General features: G+C 37.2%; 1 protein-coding gene across 2 annotated transcripts in view; it reads right to left on the bottom strand.

Moving 5' to 3' along the window:
* Positions 1 to 24,374, bottom strand: part of MAN1A2 (mannosidase alpha class 1A member 2) — a 202,123-nt gene that overhangs the window by 120,709 nt on the left and 57,040 nt on the right. For both annotated transcript variants that reach the window (XM_074188551.1, XM_074188552.1), the window contains exon 2: positions 12,039 to 12,294. In XM_074188551.1, the coding sequence (XP_074044652.1) occupies positions 12,039 to 12,294 (256 nt within the window). The remainder of the gene's footprint in view (positions 1 to 12,038; positions 12,295 to 24,374) is intronic.

The raw sequence follows: 24,374 nt of genomic DNA, 5'->3' as shown, positions 1-24,374 counted from the left end.
GCTCTACAGTGTAGATAGCAAAGACAAATCAAGTTCATATCCTGCCTCAACCACTCAGAGCTGTGTGACCTGAGGCTAGTCATAAGTCCCCTGGAATCAGTTTGCTCACTTATGAAAATGGAGATAATTATTGTTCCTTACATTAGGTAAAATATGTTAAGTGCTTTGCAAATCTTAAAATGCTACATAAATGTTAGCTATTATTAGAATTCGGCAACTAGCTGGTCCTGAATTAGAAGTGAGGAACACTCATCTTCCTGATCAAATCTGACCTCAGACATTTACTGCGTGACCCTGGGAAAGTCACTTAACCTGAATTGTCTCCAAAAGAAGAAAAATAGGGAGGCAGATGCATATACAAACTACAGAACAATGACCTCGTTCTAAACAATTTCTGGTGAAATTATTTAATGTATAATTAAAGAGATAGCCAAAAGAGATAAGCAATCTATCATAAGCACCAAAAATGGAAAATAGTAATCAATGACCCTAATACAGCTTCATTAAAAAGTCATAGCAAGCCAGTCTCATTTCCTTAATTCAACACATACAGAAAATGGAACAAATACCTTAGATTCAGTAATGCTTATATAGTATTTCAGCAAAACTGTAGTAGAATGCCCTGGGGATCTGTCCTTGGCCTTGAGCTACTGAACAAAGTTCAGTATAGGCTGAGATATCTTGTTCATGAAATCTGCAGTTGACACAAAACTAGGAAGGATAACTAAAAAGTTGGATGACTGCTTTGGGATCCAAGGATAAAGCAATGGACCAAATCTAAAATTACAACATTCTGTAAGAATAAATGGTAAACAATACTTGTTCACCTCTTACAGGATTCATTGACAGGTGGATACCTTCATGGGGGAGGAACTGCTAAGCCACAGATGACTGAATTCAGACACAAACACTGGGAAAAATTAATACAAAACAATGAAACAGAAATAAAGGTCACATCTTATACATGACTTCACAAATACAAAAGGTTGGGGGAGGGGGAAGAGGCAAGCAGAGAGTTTATGGGGAAAAGTTCCTGTCATTTAGTGAACTGCCAACTCAACATGAATGAACTGTGACTGAGCAGCTCAAAGCATTAATACAACGTTAGGCTGCATTAAGAGAAGAACTGCCTTTGAGAATAAAGAGGTGACGTTCTGTACTTGTCCTTGTCAAATCACAGCTGCAATTTTGTGCTCCCCTCTCCCAAGAGCCTGGCACAGAGCCTGGCTCTTAGGAACGGCTTAATAAATGTCACTGGATTGATTGATTCAGGGCATCACATTTTAGGAAGGACACCAAAGAGCTGGAGAATAATGCAGAGCTGGAGAGATGGGTGATTAGCAAGGTGAAGGGCCTGGAGTCCATGGCTAGAGAAATGAAAATGTTGATCTGAAGGAAGACTCAAGGATGACATCCATACTGGTTCTCTACAGCTCTGAACTAATTATCCTCTGTAGTTCTTTTGCAGTTAAAATTCTAGAGTTATTAAGTTCTATAAACTGACCCTAATAAAGTTCTATTTAAATATTTCAATCTTATATGACATTTCATTGAATTTTTTTAGCAGAGCTTGTAAAATAGGACTTGATTAATGTAAACCATTTAGCCCATATTGAATTTTCCCCTTAAAACTATCACTAACTTGATCAAATATAATAAATCCACTTATTTAATATTCTGATATTATATGATAAATGAATAATTTCCATCCTGGGGGTGGCTAGGTGGTACAGTAGATAGAGCACTGTCCCTGGAGTCAGGAGTACCTGAGTTTAAATGCAGCCTCAGACACTTCATAATTACCTAGCTGTGTGGCCTTGGGCAAGCCATTTAACCCCATTTGCCTTGCAAAAACTTTAATAATAATAATAATAACAATAACAATTGTTATTATTATTATTATTATTATTATTATTATTATTTCCATCCTGATAGAAACAAGCATCAAATAATGCACTGAAATACATCTCCATAGCTTCCAGTTTTACAGGTTTAGTTTAGCCATCACAGATTAAGGTTTTACCTATAATCTTTTCATTGTTGAATCTAATGACCTTTTCTCACCTCTCTACAGTCTTGAACACTAGCATACATCCCTCTTCCTTGACCCATTCTTCTCTCTTTTCATGGCAATTAAATTTAATGAGGAGAAAGTGGCTGAGGAAGTCTCCAAGGCTTAAACAGCATAAGAATAATTTTGGTTATCAACTTATCCTAGAAGGTCATCTTATTATTCTGTGGAGTTCTGACCAAGCAAAGCTGTTTCTAGTTGGAGGAGAAGGAGGAAGAAGAGGAGGATGAAGATCATGACATCAGGAGAGGTGATGCCAAGACATGCCCCACATAATATTGGAGTTGAGTGAGAGGGGCTATGCTAAATCACCAGCCTCACTTTCTCCTCCAGAGTCATCTCAGTCAATCACCAAATTTTTATCAGAACAACTGGAGATGACCCTGGATGTGAGGCAATCGGGTTGAAGTGACTTGCCCAAGGTAAACCAGCTACTAAGTCTCAATTTGTCTTAGGTTAGATTCAAACTCCTGTCTTCCTGACTCCAAACCAATGCTCTCATCACTGTACCACCTAGCTGCAAGTGGAGTTTTAGTAACTCATACTTGAGCAGGGATTCCAAAGTCCACAAGTAGTTGAACGCAGAAATTTTACTCTAAATCCTCCAGTCAGTGCTTGCTCCTCAATTCCAGCAAAATGGTCAGGAACTGCACTAGGATCAGGAAATCAAAGATCCGCACCCCTAGGTCAATATCCAGGCTCAACCTATTCTGACAAAGGTCATCTGAGTTGGTTCAGAGGTCCAGGATGCCAGAAATGGTGATGGAAAAATCTCCCCCTCAAAGGCCTGGCCCATGTTTAGAGGTCTTTCTCTACCTTCTGTAGACCCAGAGCTCAGAGATGTGGATTCCCTGCATTGTGTGGCCATCATCCAGATTAGGGGGATGCCACTTTACTCAAAATGCAATCTATAGGGTGCAGCTAGGTTGTATAGTGGATAAAACACCGGCCTTGGAGTCAGGAGTACCTGGGTTCAAATCTGACCTCAGACACTTAATAATTACCTGGCTGTGTGGCCTTGGGCAAGCCACTTAACCCCATTTGCCTTGCAAAAACCTAAAAAACAAAACCAAAAAAAAATGCAATCTATAGGGCAGGAATCACACTCCAGTTCTTGACTTTCTCTTGCAGATACACAAACCCTTGACAAGTTGAAAGGGCAGTTAATCAAGCTCACTTCTCTTTCAAACCCCTGACACCCACACAAAAGATGAGGCAGGGAGGGGTTACAAAGCACAGAGGTATATATGTGATTTCTGCCCAGGCTGGATCCACAACATAATCCCGTTGCCCAATAGTCAACCCAACCCACAATGAGACCTATTTTTGTAGACAACCAAGAACAAAATTGGTTTTACTTGGCTGTACTTATTTGTTAAAACAAATCTGACATTTTTCCTTTCTTTCTTTCTATGGGGTGGGAAGATAAGAAAATAGGCTTTTAAAAAAAATTCAAAAACATTTTTAAAAATAGAGGAAGTGGAGCAGCTAGGTGACACAGCAGATAGAGAACCAGCTCTGGAGTCAGGAATACCTGAGTTCAAATCTGATTTCAGACACTTAATAATTACCTAGCTGTGTGAACTTGGGCAAGTCACTTAACCCCATGGCCTTAAATAAAAAAATAAATTTAAAAAAATAGAGGAGATGCTAAAGATGTGAAATGTTAGATACACTTTCTGATTAAGTCATTACACTGTAGTTTTACAGTGTAATGTAACAGAAATTTTTTGCAGAATGGAGAGGGAGACCTGTAAATGTTTGTAACATAGAAAAAAAATTAATCAATAAAGCTTTTTTTAAAAGTAAGTCGTTATGAGTTGTCTTGATGGAAGGAGTTTATCTACATCAGTCTTACACTCAAGCAAAATCACAGATCTTTTGAATATCATTATAACAGGCTACAAAGTTTTATTAAATCATCTCTTTCCTATTTAAAAAATTGTTTCCAGGGGCAGAGCCAAGATGGCAGCATGAAGGCAGGAATTTCCAGAAACTCATTCCACCCAAAAATTCCAAAAGCTGTCAAATTATGATTCTAGTCAAAATTTAGAGGGGCAGAACAAGAAAGACTGAGTGATACAATTTCCTAGTCCAAGACAACTTAGAAGTTTCATGAGAAAGATCTGTTTCATCAGAATTGGGGAGTGGAAAAACTTGCTACAAGTGCAGCCACAGAATAGCGCAGCCGGCCGAGTGCCTAGCTCCCTGACAGTGCCTGGGTCCGTGACAGTGTCCAGACCTCCTGGTCCAGGGATCACCGGGAACAGCTTGAAGGTGGCGAGAGAACTCTGCCCCCAGAGCGAGTGTGGAGCCAGTACCGGCCACAGAGCAGCCCTGTGGTGAGAACCTGCAGTGGGAATCAGGGAAGCTAGTCCGTACCTGCGGAGGGCAGCCCACAGACAGGGGATGAGGGGAGACTGCAGGGTCTCTCCGCTCTCCCTGGGGCAAGACTCAGTTGTGTGCCCACACACAGATCCAGGTTGCAGTTTGGCCTCCATACCACCACAACTGAGTAGGAACCCTCCTCACAGCTACAGGGCAGAAGGGAGGGCCTGCGGTCATCCACATATCAAAGCACAGGCAAGAGAGCCTCACATAAGACCTAGAGGAACTAAGATCCCTGTAGGGTGTCTCCAAAACTTTGGAAGTGTGGTAAATCGGTCATAGGCTAAGGGAATGAGCAAACAAAAGAAAAAGATATAACCAAAGAAAATTACTTTGGTCCCATGAAAGACTCAGAAGATGAAAAAAATGCAAACTTCTGTACCCAAAACCTCCAAGAGAAATAGAAAATAGACTCAGGCTATGGATGAGCTCAAAAAAGACTTTGAAAAGCAATTAAGGGAGGTGGAAGAAAAATTGGGAGAAGAAATGAGAGCGATGCAAATAAATTATGAAAACCAAATCAGCAACTTGGTGAAAGAAATATTAAAAAAAAATACTGAAGAAAATAATATGTTAAAAAACCAGTTTAGGCTAAATGACACAAGAGGTAAATGAGAATACCTTAAAAAGCAGAATTAGGGGGTGGCTAGGTGGCGCAGTAGATAGAGCACTGGCCTTGGAGTCAGGAGTACCTGAGTTCAAATCCAGCCTCAGACACCTGTGTGGCCTTGGGCAAGTCACTTAACCCCATTGCCTTGTAAAAACTAAAACTGGCAGAATTAGCCAGTTGGAAAAGGAGATAAAAAAACTCTCTGAAGAAAAGAACTCCTTCAAATACAGAATGGAACTAAAGGACGCCAATGACTTTTCAAGAATTAGAAAGAAATAAAACTATTCCAACCCCCCCCCAAATTAGAAGAAAAAATGTTTTTCCAATAAGATAGGTCACAACTGACCTCAAAAACAGATCCAGGAGAGATAATTTTAAAATTATTGGGCTACCTGAAAGTCAAGACCAGGAAAAGAGCCTAGATTTCATTTTTCAAGAAATAATACAGTAAAATTGTCCTGAGATCCTAGAAGCAGAGGGTAAAATAGAAATTGAGAGAATTCACCATCCACCTTCTGAAAGAGATCCCAAAAGAAAAACTTCCAGGAATATTATAGCCAAATTCCAAAACTCCCAAATCAAAAGAGAAAATTCTAAAAGCTGCCAGAAACAAACAATTCAACTACTGTGACTCTATACTCAGGTTTACACAGGATCTGGCAGCATTTACATTAAAGGCTCGTAAGGCTTGAAATACGATATTCTGGAAGGCAAAAGATCTTTGTTTATGACCAAGAATCAACTACCCAGCAAAACTGAACATCCTCTCTCAGGGGAAAGATGGACTTTCAAACTTTCCTACTGAAACAACCAGAGCTGAACAGAAAGTTTGATCTCCAAGTACAGGACTCAGGTGAATCATAGATGAGCTGGATGAGAAGACTAACTATGAGGAACTTAATGATGTTGAACTGTTTGTATTCCTGCATGGGAAGAAGATATTGATAATTCATATGAACTTCCTCATTCATAAGAGCTATTAGAGACAGGACACAGGAAAGAATGGAATATAATGGTATAATATAGTAAAAAAGATGGAGTCAATGGGTGATAAAGGAAAATACTGGGAGGAAGGGAGAGGAAAAGAAGAAGGGACTAAGATATTTCACATAAGAGTCAAGAAAAGGCTTTTTCAATAGAATGGAATGGGGGGAAGGCAAGGGGGAATGAGTGAGCCTTAATTCTCATCAGAAATAGTTCAGGAAGGAAATAACATACACACTTAAAAGAATATAGAAATCTACCTTACCCTGGATAAAAATGAGAGGAAAGGGAAGGAATAAGGGGGAATGGGGGAGTAGGTGATAGAAGGGAGGGAAGATCGTGGGAGAAGGTACTCAGATATAACGAACTTCTGAACAGGGATAGGGTGAAAGGAGAGAGAGAGAATAGAATAATGAGACTGGGAAAGAATAGAGTGGAGGGAAATACAGTGGAAAAAATACTGAAGCAATCCTTTGGTGGATTTATCATAAAGAAAGCAATTCACCCCAGAGACAGAGCCACTGGAATCTGAACACATTTAGAATGAGGTACATTTTTTTTTTCTCTCTCTCACTATTCTTGAGATTTCTCATCTTTTTTTTGGGGGGGGGGGGTTCTGTTTACTCTCACAACAAGATCTTGTAATAATATAAATATAAAATAAACAAAAAAATTGCATTTCAAAAAAATGAAATAAATTGTTTCCTACTTAATTAGTGAATTGCCTAAAATGTATTAAAATCTTTCCATTGAGATTAGCTCCAAATTATCCTATATTTATCTAATTTGTACAGTTCTTTTCATGTTTTCTGTTCTAGTAGACTGTGAGCTCCTTGAATGCCAAGACTGGTTTGCTTGTGCTTTTAAAAAATATTTTAGATTTTGTTTCTAGCTTTGCACTGTATTTCCAGTTTGTTTTAGCACAGTCTAGTACCTAGTAGGTACTAAATAAATGGGTATTGAGTGGTGGACTTATTGTTGAGTGGTGGACTTATACTAAGAAAAAGTAAGACTTTAGGTGATAAATAGTATGGCATAAAAAAAAATATGCTTACAGAATATAAATCTTTGGATGAAATCTAAGAATTCAGAATCACAGGAGTTTACATTGAGACACATTTGTGGTCATCTGATTTTTTAATTCATTTAAAAGCAAGATAAATAAATATATATGATCAGAACACCACTGCTCCTTAGAAATGTTTCACCAATTTTCTTCAATGTCTGAGTTTTCTTTAAATGATAATTTTGTTTGTAGTCACATATTAAGATACGAATGAATTTTAAAGCATCTTTCAGTGAGTACTAGCTGCCAATCACTAAGTTAGAGCTGGAGATACAAATTAAAAAAAAAAATTAACCCAAATGGTTAATTTAGGGGAAATGGGGAAAACAATATATAAAACAAAATTCGCTTTCAGAGTTCCTGGAAGGTACAAAAATCCTAAGAGTTCCACAGTGGGAGAGATGGAAATCTTAGGAAGAAGTCCTTAAACTATATCACTCAAAAGGCCAGGAGGGGCAAGAGGAACTACAGGGTCTAGAAGTATGGGAGATGGGAAGGCCTAGAGGATCTATCTTAAGGGGCAGTAGCAATGCAGATGTAGAGATATCGCCATCCTCCTTTCATCAAAAAGAAGGGAATTGATGATCTCCATCTTTATTTGAGCCCTGTGGGCAGTTAAAAGAATATGGGTGAATGGGAAAGAAGGGCCAGAAACAGTGTCCAGGGAAGGAGAACAAAGAGACAGAGAAGAGGGATGAAAGGGGAAAGGGGTAGAAGGTGAAGGGAAGAGAAAGGGGAAGGGGCAGAAAGTAGAGAATTTATTTCTAAGATAAAAGGCCAGTGACAGGAAATACACTAGGCTCCAAAGTTAACAATCTTTCCATTTCCAAATTCTTGAGAAGTGTCCCCTTATTTAAGCTGTGCCACAATCTGTTTTCCTTTAACTTTGACCCATTTATCCTAACTTTGTTATGTGAATCCAAACAATATGACTAAATAAATCTACTTTCTTACACTCATCTTTCAAACACTGGAAGACCAAAATCACATTTCTCCATGTCTTCTCTTCACCAAGTTAAATTTTTGCATTTTGTTCAAATGAATCTCAAACTTTGTGACTTCATATCCCCTTACTGTTCCAGTAGATGTTCTCTAAGACCTTGAGGGTCATCAAAACTTCTCCTAAAAAATGAGAGCCTGAAATAAACACAATACTTCAGGAAATACTACAAACATCTCCTAAAGTTTCTATGAATTTTTGTTATAGTCCTTTTTAAAGGTCCAAAACTGAAACTAAATATAGTAAACTCCCCTAGATCCCTTACATTTCATCTTTTAAAATTCATGTAATGATTTTTTAGACCCTAATTCTGTCACCAGTCTCTCTCAACTTCATTTACAATTCAAAACTGAAGAGCATGACATTGATATTTTCATCCAAATCATCAATAATTTTTTTTAAAAAATCAAGTATACAGCTGTGCAGTATATATCATGAGAATACTTCTTTTAAGCTGATACCTGGCAAAGTAATTTACAAAAAAAACATGGTTGATGAATTTTGTTAGTAATTATGCCAAAATACCAATATTACTTTAGTCAATTCAAAGTCACAAACTTAGGAGGGGAGGGGCTGGTAGAAGTTCATACTCTGCCAAGCTCTGTCATTCAGTAGTCACAGGGCACGAATACTAGAAGAGAGAGATTTAGATCACTTTGTGCAAATTCTTCATCTTAGAAATAAGGAAATCAAACTGAGATGGATAAATCATTGGTCAGGGGGGTTCACAGTTAGCTAATGTCAAAGAACCCTAGGCAAGAACCCTAGGTTCTTGACGCTTAGAGCAGGACTTTTTTTTCAAATTACCATTCTAGTCTCTTATCTCCACAGATTGAATGAATTAATAAGTCCCTAAAATAGAACCAAAACTCACAAAGGACGGTGTGCAAAGAGCATATAAAATACACAAGTAAAGCTTCAATCTATGTAGAGTTAATAACATCATAGGATTTAGAGTCCACTAGAAGGGACATTCGGGAATCCTTTAATTTAACCCTGTAGAATTTTATGGAAAAAGAAATTGGAAAATCACATAAGAAGTAATATACCCAGCATTACACAAAACCTGTTAAATAATAGAATGGGAATTTTTAGCTGGGATTTCTGACTTTGAGTATATGATGTTAGCCCCCAAAATGTAAATTCCTTGATGGTGGTGGTTATTCATTATTTTTATATCCCCAACATAACAAGTCTTCCTCCCTGTAAAGAAAGCTCACTTCTATTTCACCATCTAGCTGTTTAAGAAAACATCAATTACTAGTAAGCATCTACCATAACCACAGGCAAGTTATCCCAAGAAGGCTAGGAAATTCCCAGAATGAGCTCCTGAAGCTAGAATGACAAACCCAACGATTCTGATGAGCAGGAAAAGTGGAAATGCAAGGACAGGGACCTGCCAATGAACCAACCAAACAAGCATTTTGTTAAGCAAACACTATGTCACAGGACACTGAGGAGAAACAAAGGCAGAAGTCATTCTCAGGAGCTTACATTCCAGAGGGGGAACAATATACTTAAATGCAAGGATCTACCAAGTATGTACACTAAAGGAATTACTAGGAGAGAAATCACCCACCAAGGGAAGGGACAAGATCAGGCTGGGGCATACTGAGGGACATTTGTGAAATGGTGAACACAAAAGTACAGCCAAGGTGTTTTGTTTTTCAACTATAATAGAGGAAAAAAAATATAAACAGCCAAATGGAAGTAGGACTGCTTTGACATGTAAATGAGGTGATAAAAAAATTTTTTGAAGAAGCTGAAGCTTTTCAACTCTTATTCTGTCAGTGTTCCCTCTATCAAGGATAATATCCCCATCCCAAAAAGGACAGAAGACCAACTAATGGGGATCTGAAACACAAAATATGGAGAGAGGAAAAAAAACCCAACATAGCTGACTAATTGAATGATGTTATTCTCTAGATCAGGACCTTCAAGGGGGCATTGGTTCTTTTTCAGCAAGGTTAAAAACTATTTTTATAGTAACACTAAGATGTGATTCTCCTTTTAAAATATTCCTTTTTTCCCTGCTACAAATCTATGATACAAATGAAAGACATGAGACACAGAGTTTCTGAGTAACTAATCATCAACTTATTAGGCTAGCTGATAATCAATAAATTGATGGTCAGTGATTTGTCTCAGTAGCCAAAACTCTCTAGTGGAGATAGTAAATGTCTTAGTATATAACAGAAGAAAATAAACCCTGATTGTCTAACAATCAATTTAAATGAGATAATTTTAGCAAGTCAGCTTCTGATCAACCCTATTAATGAGATGGGATAACTGTCTTCAGTCCCTCCTGCTGAGCATGTGACTTGATTGTGAACCTCAGCCACCTCTAGTAGGCAGGACAGCGAAGTCCATCTCCATCCAGACCCCCTCTGATAGATCTTCTCCTTCAAGAGCAAGGTATCCCTAAATGCCACCAAAAGAGTATAAGGATGTGGGCTTAACAGATGAAGCTTGAATTCATCTAGATTAGACTCTGTCTAGATTTTAGTCAAGTGAGGTGTAATCTAAGAGGAAGGAACTGTTCCTGAAAGATTGGGCTATTTCATCTAACATGCTGTCCTTCAGAAACTGGTTGACCAATCAACAGGGGCTAGGCCCTAAATGAGAAAATAGAAAAAGAAATGCCTGGATCCCAATTTAATAACTAGTAATTAATATAATAGAAAATTTTCTCTCATCTGTAAGGCCAATGCATCACAAATGAGAATTTAAGTATCTTTTCACAACCCCATTAAAGAGATTTCCAAAAATATGTAAAAGAATACACTCTTCTCATTATAATTACTATTTAGAAAATAGTTGTTTTTCACAAGTATTATGTTATTTATGTTAACACAATGAGTTAATTATTTTGAATGAATTAATAAACATTTAAATAATTAAATGAAATGATATTTGCATAAAAATACTTCACACAGGTCTGGTACCTAGCAGGCACTACAGGAATGCTCATTCCCTTTCCTTCTCTCCTATTTTTTTTTTAGGTTTTTGCAAGGCAAAGGGGGTTAAGTGGCTTGCCCAAGGCCACACAGCTAGGTAATTATTAAGTGTCTGAGACCGGATTTGAACCCAGATATTCCTGACTCCAGGGCTGGTGCTTTATCCACTACACCACCTAGCCACCCCTCTCTTCCTTTTTCTAAAATTGATCAGATTTAATTATTACTAGGTTGGGTTTTACCCTCCCCTTTGCATAATTAGTGCAGTGTCTGATTTGAATGACAAAAAGTGTGTGTGTGTGTGTGTGTGTGTGAGAGAGAGAGAGAGAGAGAGAGAGAGAGAGAGAGAGAATGAGAATATGTGGGAATGTGTGCACTGTTTCATCTGACACTCAAAGTGGTACAAGCTTATCTGAATTTAGTTAAGCTGATGCTCAGATATTTGCATTTCAAGTCTTTCCACCTTCAAGAGTTACTGGACTTGTGTTCAGCTATGTTTAAGAAACAAGGAAAATGAAACAACAAAAGAGGAGTTTGTTTTGTTTTTAGATTATAATCACCAAGATGCCATGTCTAAATCATTTTATGCTCTATCCTTAAAGTCATATATGATTAAATATTCAATAAATAACTAAATAAATAATAACAATAAACCAATTTTAGATATGGTCAATTAGCCATTACACATGACAAGTTTTCTGAATGACACAGTGACATAAGGCAAGTCAATAATGAGATAATGATCTCACTATCAATAAAAACATAGAACAATATCCACATTTCAGATTACTGTTATTATTAAAAGAAACAATTACCCAAGTGAAAAAAAAGAGAATAAGATTAATGAATAACTTAGAGGATTCCCTCCAGACAAGGAGGGAATAACATAACATACAAAGCCATAAATAGTACAGATCCAAAAATATACAAAATATATGTCCTGAGTAACTCCAGCTCTTTACCTCCTTAATTTTTTCCCTCTTTTCTCGGGTGTCTTCATCTTCTGGTTCTCCACCATTTTTTCCTATGAGATTTGGTAAAGGGACTGGTGGCAGTGACTTGGTTTCCTTCTTCTTTATCTCCTGGGCTACCTTATTTTTTTCTGTTTCAATCTCTGCTTCTATTGTTTCTCTAGATTTCTTTAGTTTCTCTTTCGCCTCTTCTAGAGCTCGTTCGTGATCAGCACGAATTTTATTTCTTAGACGTTCTTCTTCTTCCCTAAAAGATAAGCAAGGGGAAAAAGGGCTTGATCAGAAGCTGACTTGCTAAAAAGAACTTAAATTTTTACACATATAACTATTGGGTTACTCTGCCATCTCATGCTGACTGTTTTCAACTCTTCCACTATACTGTAGAAGCAATCCATTATCAAGAGACTCAAAAATTCCTGGACATCAAAACATATATGCACGGTTGGCAAACTCAGCAACCATAAGAGCCAAGAACCCAGAGAGCAGATGGGGAAAGAAAACAAGCACAGACTAACCAAGACAGCTAGCAAAGTAGGACCATGAAGAGAAAGACAGAAATAAGATGAATAAGATCAAATAATGATCAAAAGGTATCAATGGAAGAAGAGAGAAGATGGAAATATAAATGTGTGGGCCAAGGAAATAAAACAAACAAAAAAAAAATGAAGGGACAGTACAAATACAGGAAATGATGTCTGTTTAGATCAACAACATTTCATAATGTACTATGGATCTTGATAATTCAATAACCAAACCTACTAAGTACCATGCACAAGGGATGCAAACACAAGATGAAAATATGCCTACCCTCAAAGAGCTTTCTTTCCATGCTAAGAAACAAATATATAGTAAATACATATAAAATATTTGCAAATTAATACAAGTTAATTGGGGGAGGGTAGCACAGCTATCACTGCTTTAGTAAAGACTTCATTCATCTAGGAGGTGGCCCTTGAACAAAGTTTTTAAGGAAGCCAAGGATTGTAAAAAAACAGGTGAGAACAGAGACATCAAACCAGTCTGGCTGGGCTGAAGAATGAATGGAGAGTAATTTAAAATAAACTTCAAAAATTAAGTTGGAGATAGGCAGATGAATCTGTATGTATTTGTTCCTAGAAGCCACAGAGATCCAATGGAGCTTCTTGAACAAGCTGCTGAAGTAACAAGGTCACACCTCTGTTGGTGTGTATGGAGGAGTATAATTTTGGCAGTCATGTGGAGGTCAGAAGAGAGAAAAGACATGAAGCCAAGAGACCAAAGAGGAGGTTCTTTTAATAAGAAGAGAGATGGTAAGGTTCTGAACCAAAATCATAGATACCATGCAAGTAAGAAATAGGGACAGATACAAAAGATAGTGAGGAGGTAAAATAGACCAAATAGATTTGGCAATTGCCTGGATATATAAAGTGAGGGAAGTCAAGGATAACAAGGAATTTCTAAATTCAAGTGACTGGAAGAATGGTGGTATCATCCAAAGAAATGTACAATTTAAACATCTTTTTGTAATTAACTAATGATAAAGTAATTTTTATTCCCATATCTAATGAAATAACAGAACTTTTGAAATATTTAAATATTGGTTCTAAAAGTTAGTAATTCGTGAATATTTAAATCATATTCTAAAATAGGGACTCAGTTGTATACACCTATATAAATCCTAACTGGCCCACGGTATTATACAACATAAATGACAAGAAGAATTTCAAGAAAGTAAATGGTCAAGTAAATGGTCAATGAAAAGGTAGTCTGCTGAACTCAAACCTATGAAATCATTTCAAGTATCAGATCAATTTTCACAGTAATAATATTTCCTATACAAAAAAATCAATTTTGAATTTAATGTTAAAACAATGAATAAAATAAAGTCACAGCCCCCTTCCTTTAGTCTTATGGTCCCACAGGATGAGCAAGATATACAAACAAAACAAAACAAAACAAAAAAAAGTAGAACACAAAAGTGGGAAGAGGTAACATACTATTTTCAAAAAAGCTACCAATGGTTTCTTAAACTACCTAAAAGCCTTTTCTCGATTTCCATGTAACATTTGAATTTGCTAACCACCTTAAACTTCTGGATACTCTCTTTTTTCTAGGTTTTCATGATATAGTTCTCATTTGGTTCTTCTCCTTTCTATCTGTACCCCACTTCAGTTTTATTTGGTGGCTCATCATCCATATTCTATCACCTAACTGGAAATGTAGTTCAAGACTCTTATCTTGGATCTTCTTCTGTTTTCTTTCTACACACTCTCATTTGATGACCTCATCAGTCCCACTAAACCAACTGTCCTACTGAACGTTTAGTTCTCAACCTCCACATGTCCAAACCAGAATGCCTCCTCTTTCCCCCCAAACCATACCCCCTTCACCTAAACTTCCCTATTTCTATCAAGGGCACCACCCTTACAGACACCCAGGTCTACACCATCAGGGTCCTTCTTAGCTTGACTTCCTCATTCACCTCACTTATCCAATCATTTACTAAATTTTCTCATTTCTATCTTCCCAAGATCTCTTCTCTCTACTCATTCAGGAATCATATAGTCATCTCTCATTGGGATTATGTCATAAGGTTCCAAAATTTATTCCCTGCCTCAAGTCTCACTCCACTACAATCCATCTTCTACATGCATGTTCAAGGGATATTTCAAAAACACAAGTCTGACCACACTACTTATTACCTCAAGGAACAAATATATTCTACTTGGAATTTTAAATGCATTTCTCAGTCTGGCTTCACCTCACTTTTCTAGTCTTACTAGAAGTGCTGGAAGGCCTAGGCACAGCACTCCACATGACAACCCTAAGCCTCTTCAGTCAACCCCGCCTCTTAGACAGTGTTCTCCACAATCACCTGGGGACTACAGCTACATACAGCTGTCTATCTTCCCTAGAATGGAGCCTCTCTGAGGGCAATATACTTAATAAATGCATGCTGACTGACTGATAAGAGGCGATGAGAAAAGACTCCAAGTGGCACAGGACGGTCTAAGAAAGAATCACAGTGGAGGTATGAGGATGAAGAGGATGGAGGCAGAAAAAAAAGAACATCACCTGGAAAAAGAAAGTTTCTTCAAAGAGGTGCCAGTTGATTTGAAAAACAAAAGTACAATTCAATGTCAGAGGCAAAGAGTAAGGAGATGGAATACCCCATAGGAGCAATAGCCAGAGGGCTATTTTGGCTGAACTACTGAAGAAATGCTTCAGGGAAAGTAGACAGAAGATGAAGTCAGTGGAGTTGCTATCTTATCCTAGAGGTAATGGGGACCAAAGGAGCTTCTGGAGCAGAGGAAAGACAAAATTAGACCTACGTGCTTTTGTAATATCAATTTTTATTATCTGGAGAGAATGGACCAACTTGGAAGTTATTACAGTGGTGCAGGAGAAAGGTGATGAGAATCTGAACTTAAAAGGTCTTGATGTGGTATGAGAAGCAGTAATAGTAAACAACAAAATAATAAACATTGCCAGTGAAGTTTTTTGATCTACAAAAAAAAAATAAAAATAAAAATAAAACCATGCATGAATGATTAAATCTGAATACACAAGATGGGTAGAGTCAGATATGATGGAAGGCCTTCAATATGAATAGTTAATAAAATGTTCCAAAACAGTCAAATCACATGTCAGAAGCCACATTTATAGAGAACAGTCTGCCAGCATTATACCAGATATCCTATTATAAGTAATAGCATTATGCTACAAGGGGGCAATTTAGGTAATCCAGTGGATTAGTGCTGGGCCTGGAGTCAGGAAGATTCATTTTCCTGAGTTCAAATCTTGTCTCGGACATTTGCTAGCTGTGTGCCCCTGGGCAAGTTTGCCTCAGTTCCTCATTTGTAAAATGAACAGGAGAAGGAAATGGCAAATGACTCATTATCTCTGCCAACAAAACCCCAAAAAGGATCATGAAGAGTTGGATGCAACTAAAAAAATGACTTAGCAAAAACTTTATACTGGATAGAGTAGAACAGGAAAAAGCTAGAGGCAAAGAGAGAAATGAGGACAATACTTCATAATTCAAATGTAAAAAGTCTAGGGTAAAGTATTATCTTTGAGGAAAAATTCAGCATCTAAAAAACCCATGGAAACAAAGAACTATAGCAATAGGGGAAAAGGTGAAAAAAAATGTCAAGGTTATGAAACAGATTAAATAGAATCAACCTAAGTAAATAATATTTATAAATCTATATTTCTTCAGAAAATAATCCATCTAAAAGATAAAATATAAAAATGTTCCTTAGGTAGGATGTTTCCCTAAATCACTTTAAGGAACCTAGAGTTTATCCTAAAAATTCAAAAGGAAAACATATATGTAGATATACTTGTAAAAGACTCTATATCAGAAATTTCAAGGAACTGAAAAATCAGTGGGGATAGCCTTCCCTTACTATGAGCCCTTCACGCTTTTAGTAGAACCTTCATAAATCTCTAAGAATGAAAAACTACAATCTGATAACTAAACCTCAGGAAATATTATCTACAAATTTAACTAAGCTAGTTCTTGACCTAACATGTCCACAATTTGACCTATATCTGAAGCCTTCAAGGCTTAGTTAGAACCTGCCTAAATACTTTGCTGACAGAGCCTTTGAAAATCCAAGTTTAAAAACAATCCATCATGAGACCTCAATATAAAGAATTCCGTTAATACTTATATGTAATAAACTAAATAGACAGTAGCCTATTTAAAAGCAAATAAGAATTTTTGTTTAAAAGAGAATTGCTATTTGTTAACCACAGCACTGTCTATGAAAGAGATTGGATCAGATGGATTCAACATCTACTTACTAGAAAAATACATCCTAGATAAAGTAGGGTTAACTCTTTCAGTTCTCTCAATAGCTAGAATGAAATATCACAGAACTATTCAACTCCTTTTTTGATCCTATAATTTAATTTAATTTAAATGTTACAACTTCAACAAAGACCTGTGCCATAGCTACAACAATGTGAGACAAACTCTCCTCTGCCAGCTCCAAAGTAGCTAAGTGTCTGCTTATCTAAACTTAAAGGTTTATTTTCACATCCTAGGAAGGTGCAGAAGAAATCAACTCATTCACCCAAACCTTGACTCTGTGTGAATAATAGGATGGGGGGGGGGGGGGCAGGAAGGAGGGGCATGCAGGGAGAAAGAGGGAAGAACAGCTTAAGATCTTTCTGCAGGCCTCACTAAAAAGAGACCAATATCTAGCCATACCCACCCCAAGCACAAGTTGTCAGAGTAAAAGTCTCTTTGAAATAAGTAAACTTCAGAAGTAGTGATACAGGTGTGAGGCATTCCAAGCACAATGCTTATCCTTGGAATACAGGTCAATTTAATGTAATTATACAAACAGCATTTACTAATAATTAGGTACAAGGCACTGTGGAGTTCAGGGAATATTTCCTCTTCCACTATGGAAGACCATCATGGAGCACAGGCCACCCCTCCACTCCCCCTGCACGCCAGCGAAAAGCCTACAAAAAAATGAAGTAGTGTGGAAGCAGGAAAAAAATTATTCCTTTATTTTGTTATCTCTTATTTCATTTTATAATTTATCATATTAGAAGTTTTGCTGGGGGCAGTCAGGTGACACAATGGATAGAGCACCGACCCTAGAGTCAGGAGGACCTGAGTTCAAATCTGCCCTCAAGTACTTAAGAATTACTTAGCTGTGTGACTCTGGGCTAGTCACTTAACCCCATTGCCTTAACCCCCCCCCAAAAAACGTTTTGCTATTTGAATTATAATTCCTACCCAATTTATTGATACAGAATATAAACTAATCTCTATTTGTATAACCATGAGTCTATAAACATAGGAGGGAAAGTAATAATCACAAACAAGATGGCAAATTAAAGGCAAAAGAATAAATGAAATAATTAATTAGTATTAGGCTATAATTTTTCCTATGCTCAAGATTTGACTCTATCAAAATGAAAATAAAAAAGTTTATTTCTGACTGTCCAGGTGATGTTACAAAATCTGAAAATGCAAAATCTTTACATTTACATGCCCCCAAAATTGGTTAAGTTTCTCCAGATTTTAGATTATACAATAGGTGAAGATACAATGAAACAAATCCTGTAAATACCATCCACCAAAAAAGTCTGTATATTGACTTATTTAAATGCATTTGCATCTTACCAGAGGGAAGAGTGGCAAACTTAAAAGTAAAAAAGTTGCAAATTAAAGATAAAACAGGGCTATAGCAAAAACATTTGAAATTAATGGGAAAATTTGACAATTATAGCAATGATTTATTATTTTTCAGTAACCCCTCCATCATTCATAGTGGGATAGTATATCGTTATATACTTCCACAAAACAGTATATTTTTTAATATTCCTCAGAAGCAATGTCAAAACAACACAAAATGTACATTTTAAAAGATACCTACAATTCAGTCGTTTCTGACTCTCTATTCAATTCAAAATCTATCTGTCCCTATCAATTATTCTATACTGACTTCAGTAAGGTGAGGCTCAGGCTCAACAAATCAAGGAGGGGAGAAAAGTGATATCTCCAGATTCTAGAGTTAAAAATCAAAAGAATGGATTTTGACTTCCGATATTTCTCTGAAGATCACTCTTTTACCAAAATCAATCATCAAGCTCCCTCCTAGTTCTATATCCTAAAATCCTACTAAATTTCCAAAATCTAAATTCCAGGATCCCCCAACTCTTCTCCAGCTCGAATCACACCTTCCCAATGACTTGTATTAGTCTAAAAGGTGACAGTGCCCTGGAGACTCTAAAAATATCACTTGTTCTGAATCTGAGTATATCATATTTAAGGTTTCTGAGATGGTGAGCTGACTTGTCCCTGCCCTGAACTCTCCTCCAACCCTATGAACCTCTCATTAATCTTCCTACATTAGTTCCAACTGCAGTTGCTCCTCTGAAAAACAATCCACATGGCCACAAGACACTGCAAGACTCAGGATTCAAGATTGTTCCAAATACAGCACCAGCCTCCCTTTTGCACTTTATTTTACCCAACTTCCCCATAAGTATTCCAAGCTCCACTTCTTGTCTTCCTCCCTTCAAGATCATCAAGCACTACCTCCTCCCGGATACAGACCCCAACTCCTATCTCCTGTTGTCAGCTGGCTCCACTATTCCGGAACTTATCACAGGCTGTTTTGTATTCTAATTGGTGAACACTCTAAGAGAGCTGCTCAATTTGGGGACCCCCATGGAAGTTCAATCAGGAAGCATTTGCTAACAGGGCACGCATGGGGGTACCAAGAGTTCAGGATAAAAATGAGTTAGAAAGACCCAGCTGGAAGTGTACCAGCCCTCCAACCAAGATTAGGGCTGGCTGACTGGATTTAAGGGGTAAAAGAGAAATGTTTTTCTCCCTAGTTTGGGAAGCAAGGAACCTCACCACAAACAACACAGTTGCAAAAGAATGCAATGTGCATTATCAATATATAAAATGATGTGGTTGACAAATAGTAAGATAAAATTTGATTACCAAAATATAAGAAAGTTTTTGTTTTCTATTCTTAAGGGTTAAGAAAGTTACAACTGGCTTGACACCATTTCTTAATACGATGGCATGAAACTTATAGCAGCCCTTTGAAGTTGTAATGTGAAATAGGGAAGGGGGCTGGGAGAAGAGGTATGGCATGGGAATCACACCAGCCCCACTAGATGACATGCATAGACACTATTAGACCATTAGGAGTCTCAAAATCTGAAAGAGTGATAAGCAATATAAGAGAAGTCAGGTTCATAAGAGCCAGGAGTTGTCAATGCTTCTATCGAATCACATTTCTACCAACTCCAAAGTTCATCCAAATCCAAGTCAACAGTTCACAGTTCTAGACTTCTGACCTTCTTCCATCCTGGCAGGGGTACAAAAAGGGTAAATGAATAATGTCAAAACTTAGGTCTGTCACAAAATCTCAGCGACATTCAAGAATTTTCTATGAAAGTGAAAAGGTTTTTTCCCCCATTTAAATCTGAGGAATTGGGGGGGGGGGGGTATGTGCTCTGTGTGTGTGTGTGTGTGTGTGTTATAACAGATGAACTTGTCACAAGGTGATAAGGCAAAGGGTAACCAGTGGACAGATAAACTGGGCAAGCTGCTACCTTCAAAATGGCAATAGCTATAAAAACAAAAATAGAGGAAAGCTGCCAGCACCTAATTTGACCCTTTGTTGCAAACTTCTGGAAAGACAGATACATGAGGTGTCTGAGGTTGGGCAGGCATGGACAGGTTGCAACCTGTATTATCAGAGATGAGCTCATGGCTCCCTCTGAGTACAGGAGAATAAGGTGGCCTATTTAAAAGTGACATAAAATGGTGATGCGTTAAGCCAAGACCCATTTAAATCATTCACGTGATATGAATAATACTTGTCACATCAAAACATTTACTCAACTTTGAGAAGTCCTATACCCCATAGTAATATGTAAAGAGAGTAGTTTTCATCTTGAAGAGTTTAAAGTCTTGCCAAACAAAAAATATGTGCAACAACCACCCAGCAATATACTAATATAAAGAAAAAGAACCAGTGGGTTCTTAAAATAGATTTAATTCCATCCCCCTGCTCCACAGGTGCTGTCCTAAGTGCTGGAGACCCAAAGACAATCCCTCCTCAACCAGAGACTGGAATGAATTACAGAGTGGAGGGAAGGAAGACACCAGCACGGAGGGGGTCCAGCAGACGCCTCCCCAGAGGAGGCTGGGCACTGGGCTAGGAATATAACAAGGGAAGCCAGTGGGTGGGATGGGGGTAGGAGGGGATGGAGCAAGGGGAAGATGACTATCAGGGAAAAAGTTCAGAATCCCAAATGTCAAGCCAAACAGCCCAGGGCCCACTGCTACCTTATTATCATCATCATTCTTTAATGGACAAGTCACTTTAACAATCTGTACTATGAGGATAAAATCGTTTATGGTTCTTCTTTCTCTAAATCAAATTTACTATTTTAATGCCAGAATTATGCTCTCAATATAATGCCTTATTTTTTCTTAAAGTCTTCTCTTGGTTACTAGTACTATCAGGGAATATTTTTCAAATAACAGCAACTAATATTTATCTGGCCCCACTATGCACCAGAGACCAAATCAAGCATCTTATAATTATTTCATTTGATTCTCATTATAAACCTCAGAGATAAGTGCCATTATTATTATTCCCATTTTGATGATGATGATAATGTTTTCCCTTCATTCTCAAAGAATGACCGTGATGTTAGGGAGGTGATACCATAACACACACATTAATTGGATTTGAGTGAGGGGGTGCCCCACTTTCTCCTCCCAAATCACTTGGGTCTAGTGACCAGATATAAATCAAGATGACTAGAGATGGCCCTGGATGCGTGAGGTCACACAGCTAGTAAGCGTCTGAGGCTAGATTTGAACTCAGGGCCTCCTGACACCCAGCAGTTCAATTATCCCCATTTTACAATCAATGAAACTGAGACAAACAGGGGTAATGCAATATTGTCCAGTCACACAGGCAGCAAATTTCTGACAAAGGATGGAACTGAGGTCTTCCACTTGGCCTTGGTGCTCTATACACAAATCCCTCGTTATACAGAGGGGGAAAAACCAAGCTCTCAAACAAATCAGAGAACCACAATAATAGTTTTCCACCTGTCCTGGTCAACACTGCCATGCACATACCACATTTTCACTTCCTACTCATGTGACTAAAGAAAAATATTATCTGATTTTACATAATTGGGATATTGCCTTTAGCAGTATATCTGTTTGGGTGAGAATGAATTCCAGAAAAGGAAAAATCCTTCTAGAATTCCTAAGATCACTTTCTGCTGTACAAGACTCCAGATAACTATATAATTACATTTGATTATCAAGCCAATTTGTTAAACCCAGTTTCCACACTAAAACAAAGCTATTGGTGACAAACATTTAGTTCCAACCAAAATACATCCCAAGGTTAAGAATATGCCAAAAATATAATACACAGTATATTGCTGTAGGAAAATAATTAATCACTTTTAAAATGCCATAAAGACAAAATCCCTCATAATTCAGAGGGGAAAATTGATCTCTCAGATAAATCAGAGAACTACAATAATAGTTTTCCAGATTAAGAGTTTCCAGTCCCAAGGGATTATGGAGAAGTAGAGCACATACAAATTATGAATAGTCAACAAGTATTTGGTGGTGGCAAACCTTGGACCATACAAAACAATCAATTTCTACTCCTAAATTGTCCTAAGTCATTCCTTCTACCTCATCATTAAAGATGTACAACTGTTTTTTAATCCTCAAACATGGAAAAGCAAATGTCTTAAGATACTTAAAGACAATGAAATTCTACATAATCTAATACTATACATAAATGTGAATGAAGTCAACATACAAAAATGTTTTACGTGTAAATGACCACAAATGGAAAAAAAAATCTATGCACAAAAGAGAATGCATCTATTGATTAAAACATGTAAAAATACACATAAATACATTAAGAAATTTTGAGTGAGAGATATAGTTTTAACGGTCATCAGTTTTTGGGGGATTATTTTGGTAAAGCTGTGGATGTTTACATTACTTTAAAATATATGAATGGCTACATGATCTCTTCAATAAGAGGACATCCTCTAATAAAGCAGCCAATCACCCAACCATGCCTTCCTCATTCTCTATGACACTTTTCCATATTATTTGCATAAACTTTCTACTCCAAAAGACGTTTGTACACTGTGCCAGGGACCATCCCCTTGAACTCTTGAATGAGACTACCAAAGCAAAAAAGAAGCTGTCCATTAGCTACCCCCTGCTCAAGCTACAAAGGCCTATAAAAGTCAAATTTCACCCAAAATGAATCTCTCCACTGCCTTCACAATACATGATTATATGATTTGATTACATTATAAAGAATTTCTTAATAATGGGGTAGGTAGGAGGGCCGGAATAGTAGAGATTTGTAAACTTCGACAAGAAAAAGATTCTAATTATAGTACTCTGAGATCAACTATTTGATAGAGGCAATACTTATAGAGGTCTTTTTCTAATCTTCATAGAAGGATACAGTGAAACTTCAACACTCATAAGATTATATAAAAGGTGATGAGATGAAAGATCTTAAAAAAAAGAAATCCTGGAATTAACAAGATTTTTCCCCTTTCACCTCTAGTGAGTAGCTCCCATGATCTCTATGAGATAGGTTTTCACCTAGTACAATGTGAGTAATGAGGGAATGTGTTCCATTCTCTTTTGCTTAAGATTTCTCCAACAGAGACTGGTCCCTAAGGAAGAGATATCAAGGAATGATGGGATGAGAACAACATAAGAATAAGAAAAGCACACAGGGAGAAGGAAAACATAAGAGAAGGAGGAGTCAGGTTTGTTTGTTTCCTTTACTCCCTTCCTCTTGAGACTTGGTGATAGAAGAATTAAAAAATGAGCTACCATATCAGCAGACTACAAAGTCTCAGACAGAGAGTTTGCATTAAATTATTTATATTCTCTCTGCTTACCTGGCTCCAGAATTCTCAAAGGACAGAGACTACTAAGTAGCCAAGGAGAAGGAGGTAGCAAAAAATAAATTGAGACTATCAAAGGGATAAGTAAGAAAACAGTAAAAAAAAAAAAAAAATGACAGGGAAGATGTTTTAAAATTAGTTTTTAAGTAAGTAAAGGCTTCTATTAAGTATTTCAAACTATCTTTTGGTATGTTCTGGGTCATAAAATTGGACCATTATCACAGAAGAAATGAATTATCTATTCATCTCAGTTTCCAATAATCCAAAACTGATTAAAGTATTTCTATAAATTTATCAAAGTCATCAATAGCATACTGAACCAAGAGAGGTACAAGAATCAAGCCTTTTATCATGCCACTAAAAAAACTTTTCCTTAAGTTGAAATCAGCTTTTGAACTTCATTTACTAAAGAAAAAGGTCTAGGTTTCTTGTGGGTGAATGAAATCTACCAATGGGCAGATCTACTAAGTTCCTCATATCTCAAATGAATATTCTGGGAAGATGGCACAACTATCTATTAAACTACATCAGTTCCAATAAATTGCTGTGCAACTCATCAGCAAGTCACTAATCATTACTCATGTCTTCCTCTTGATGTCAGTAAATGCAGGAATGTGGATAGAGGCAAGATCAAATTATTATTTAATCTATTACTAGAACAGACTGAAAGTACTAGCCCAAAGATCAGCTGTGGTTAAATACACTCCTAGAAACAATTATGGGCAATGCATACAAAGGGCCTGCCAATTCTTCAAGTTAGTGACCCAAGCTGAGGCCCAATATAAGTTCTGTTAAAGCAAATTGTGAAAGCATTGTCTAAAGCACTTGAGAATTCTCATGAGATCTCACCTTTGTGGTCACAGCTCGAGC

The sequence above is a fragment of the Macrotis lagotis genome, chromosome 5 (assembly GCF_037893015.1).
Source record: "Macrotis lagotis isolate mMagLag1 chromosome 5, bilby.v1.9.chrom.fasta, whole genome shotgun sequence".
Lineage (NCBI taxonomy): Eukaryota > Metazoa > Chordata > Mammalia > Peramelemorphia > Peramelidae > Macrotis > Macrotis lagotis.
Note: the sequence above shows the minus strand (reverse complement) of the source record. Positions and strands in the feature narration are given on the sequence as shown.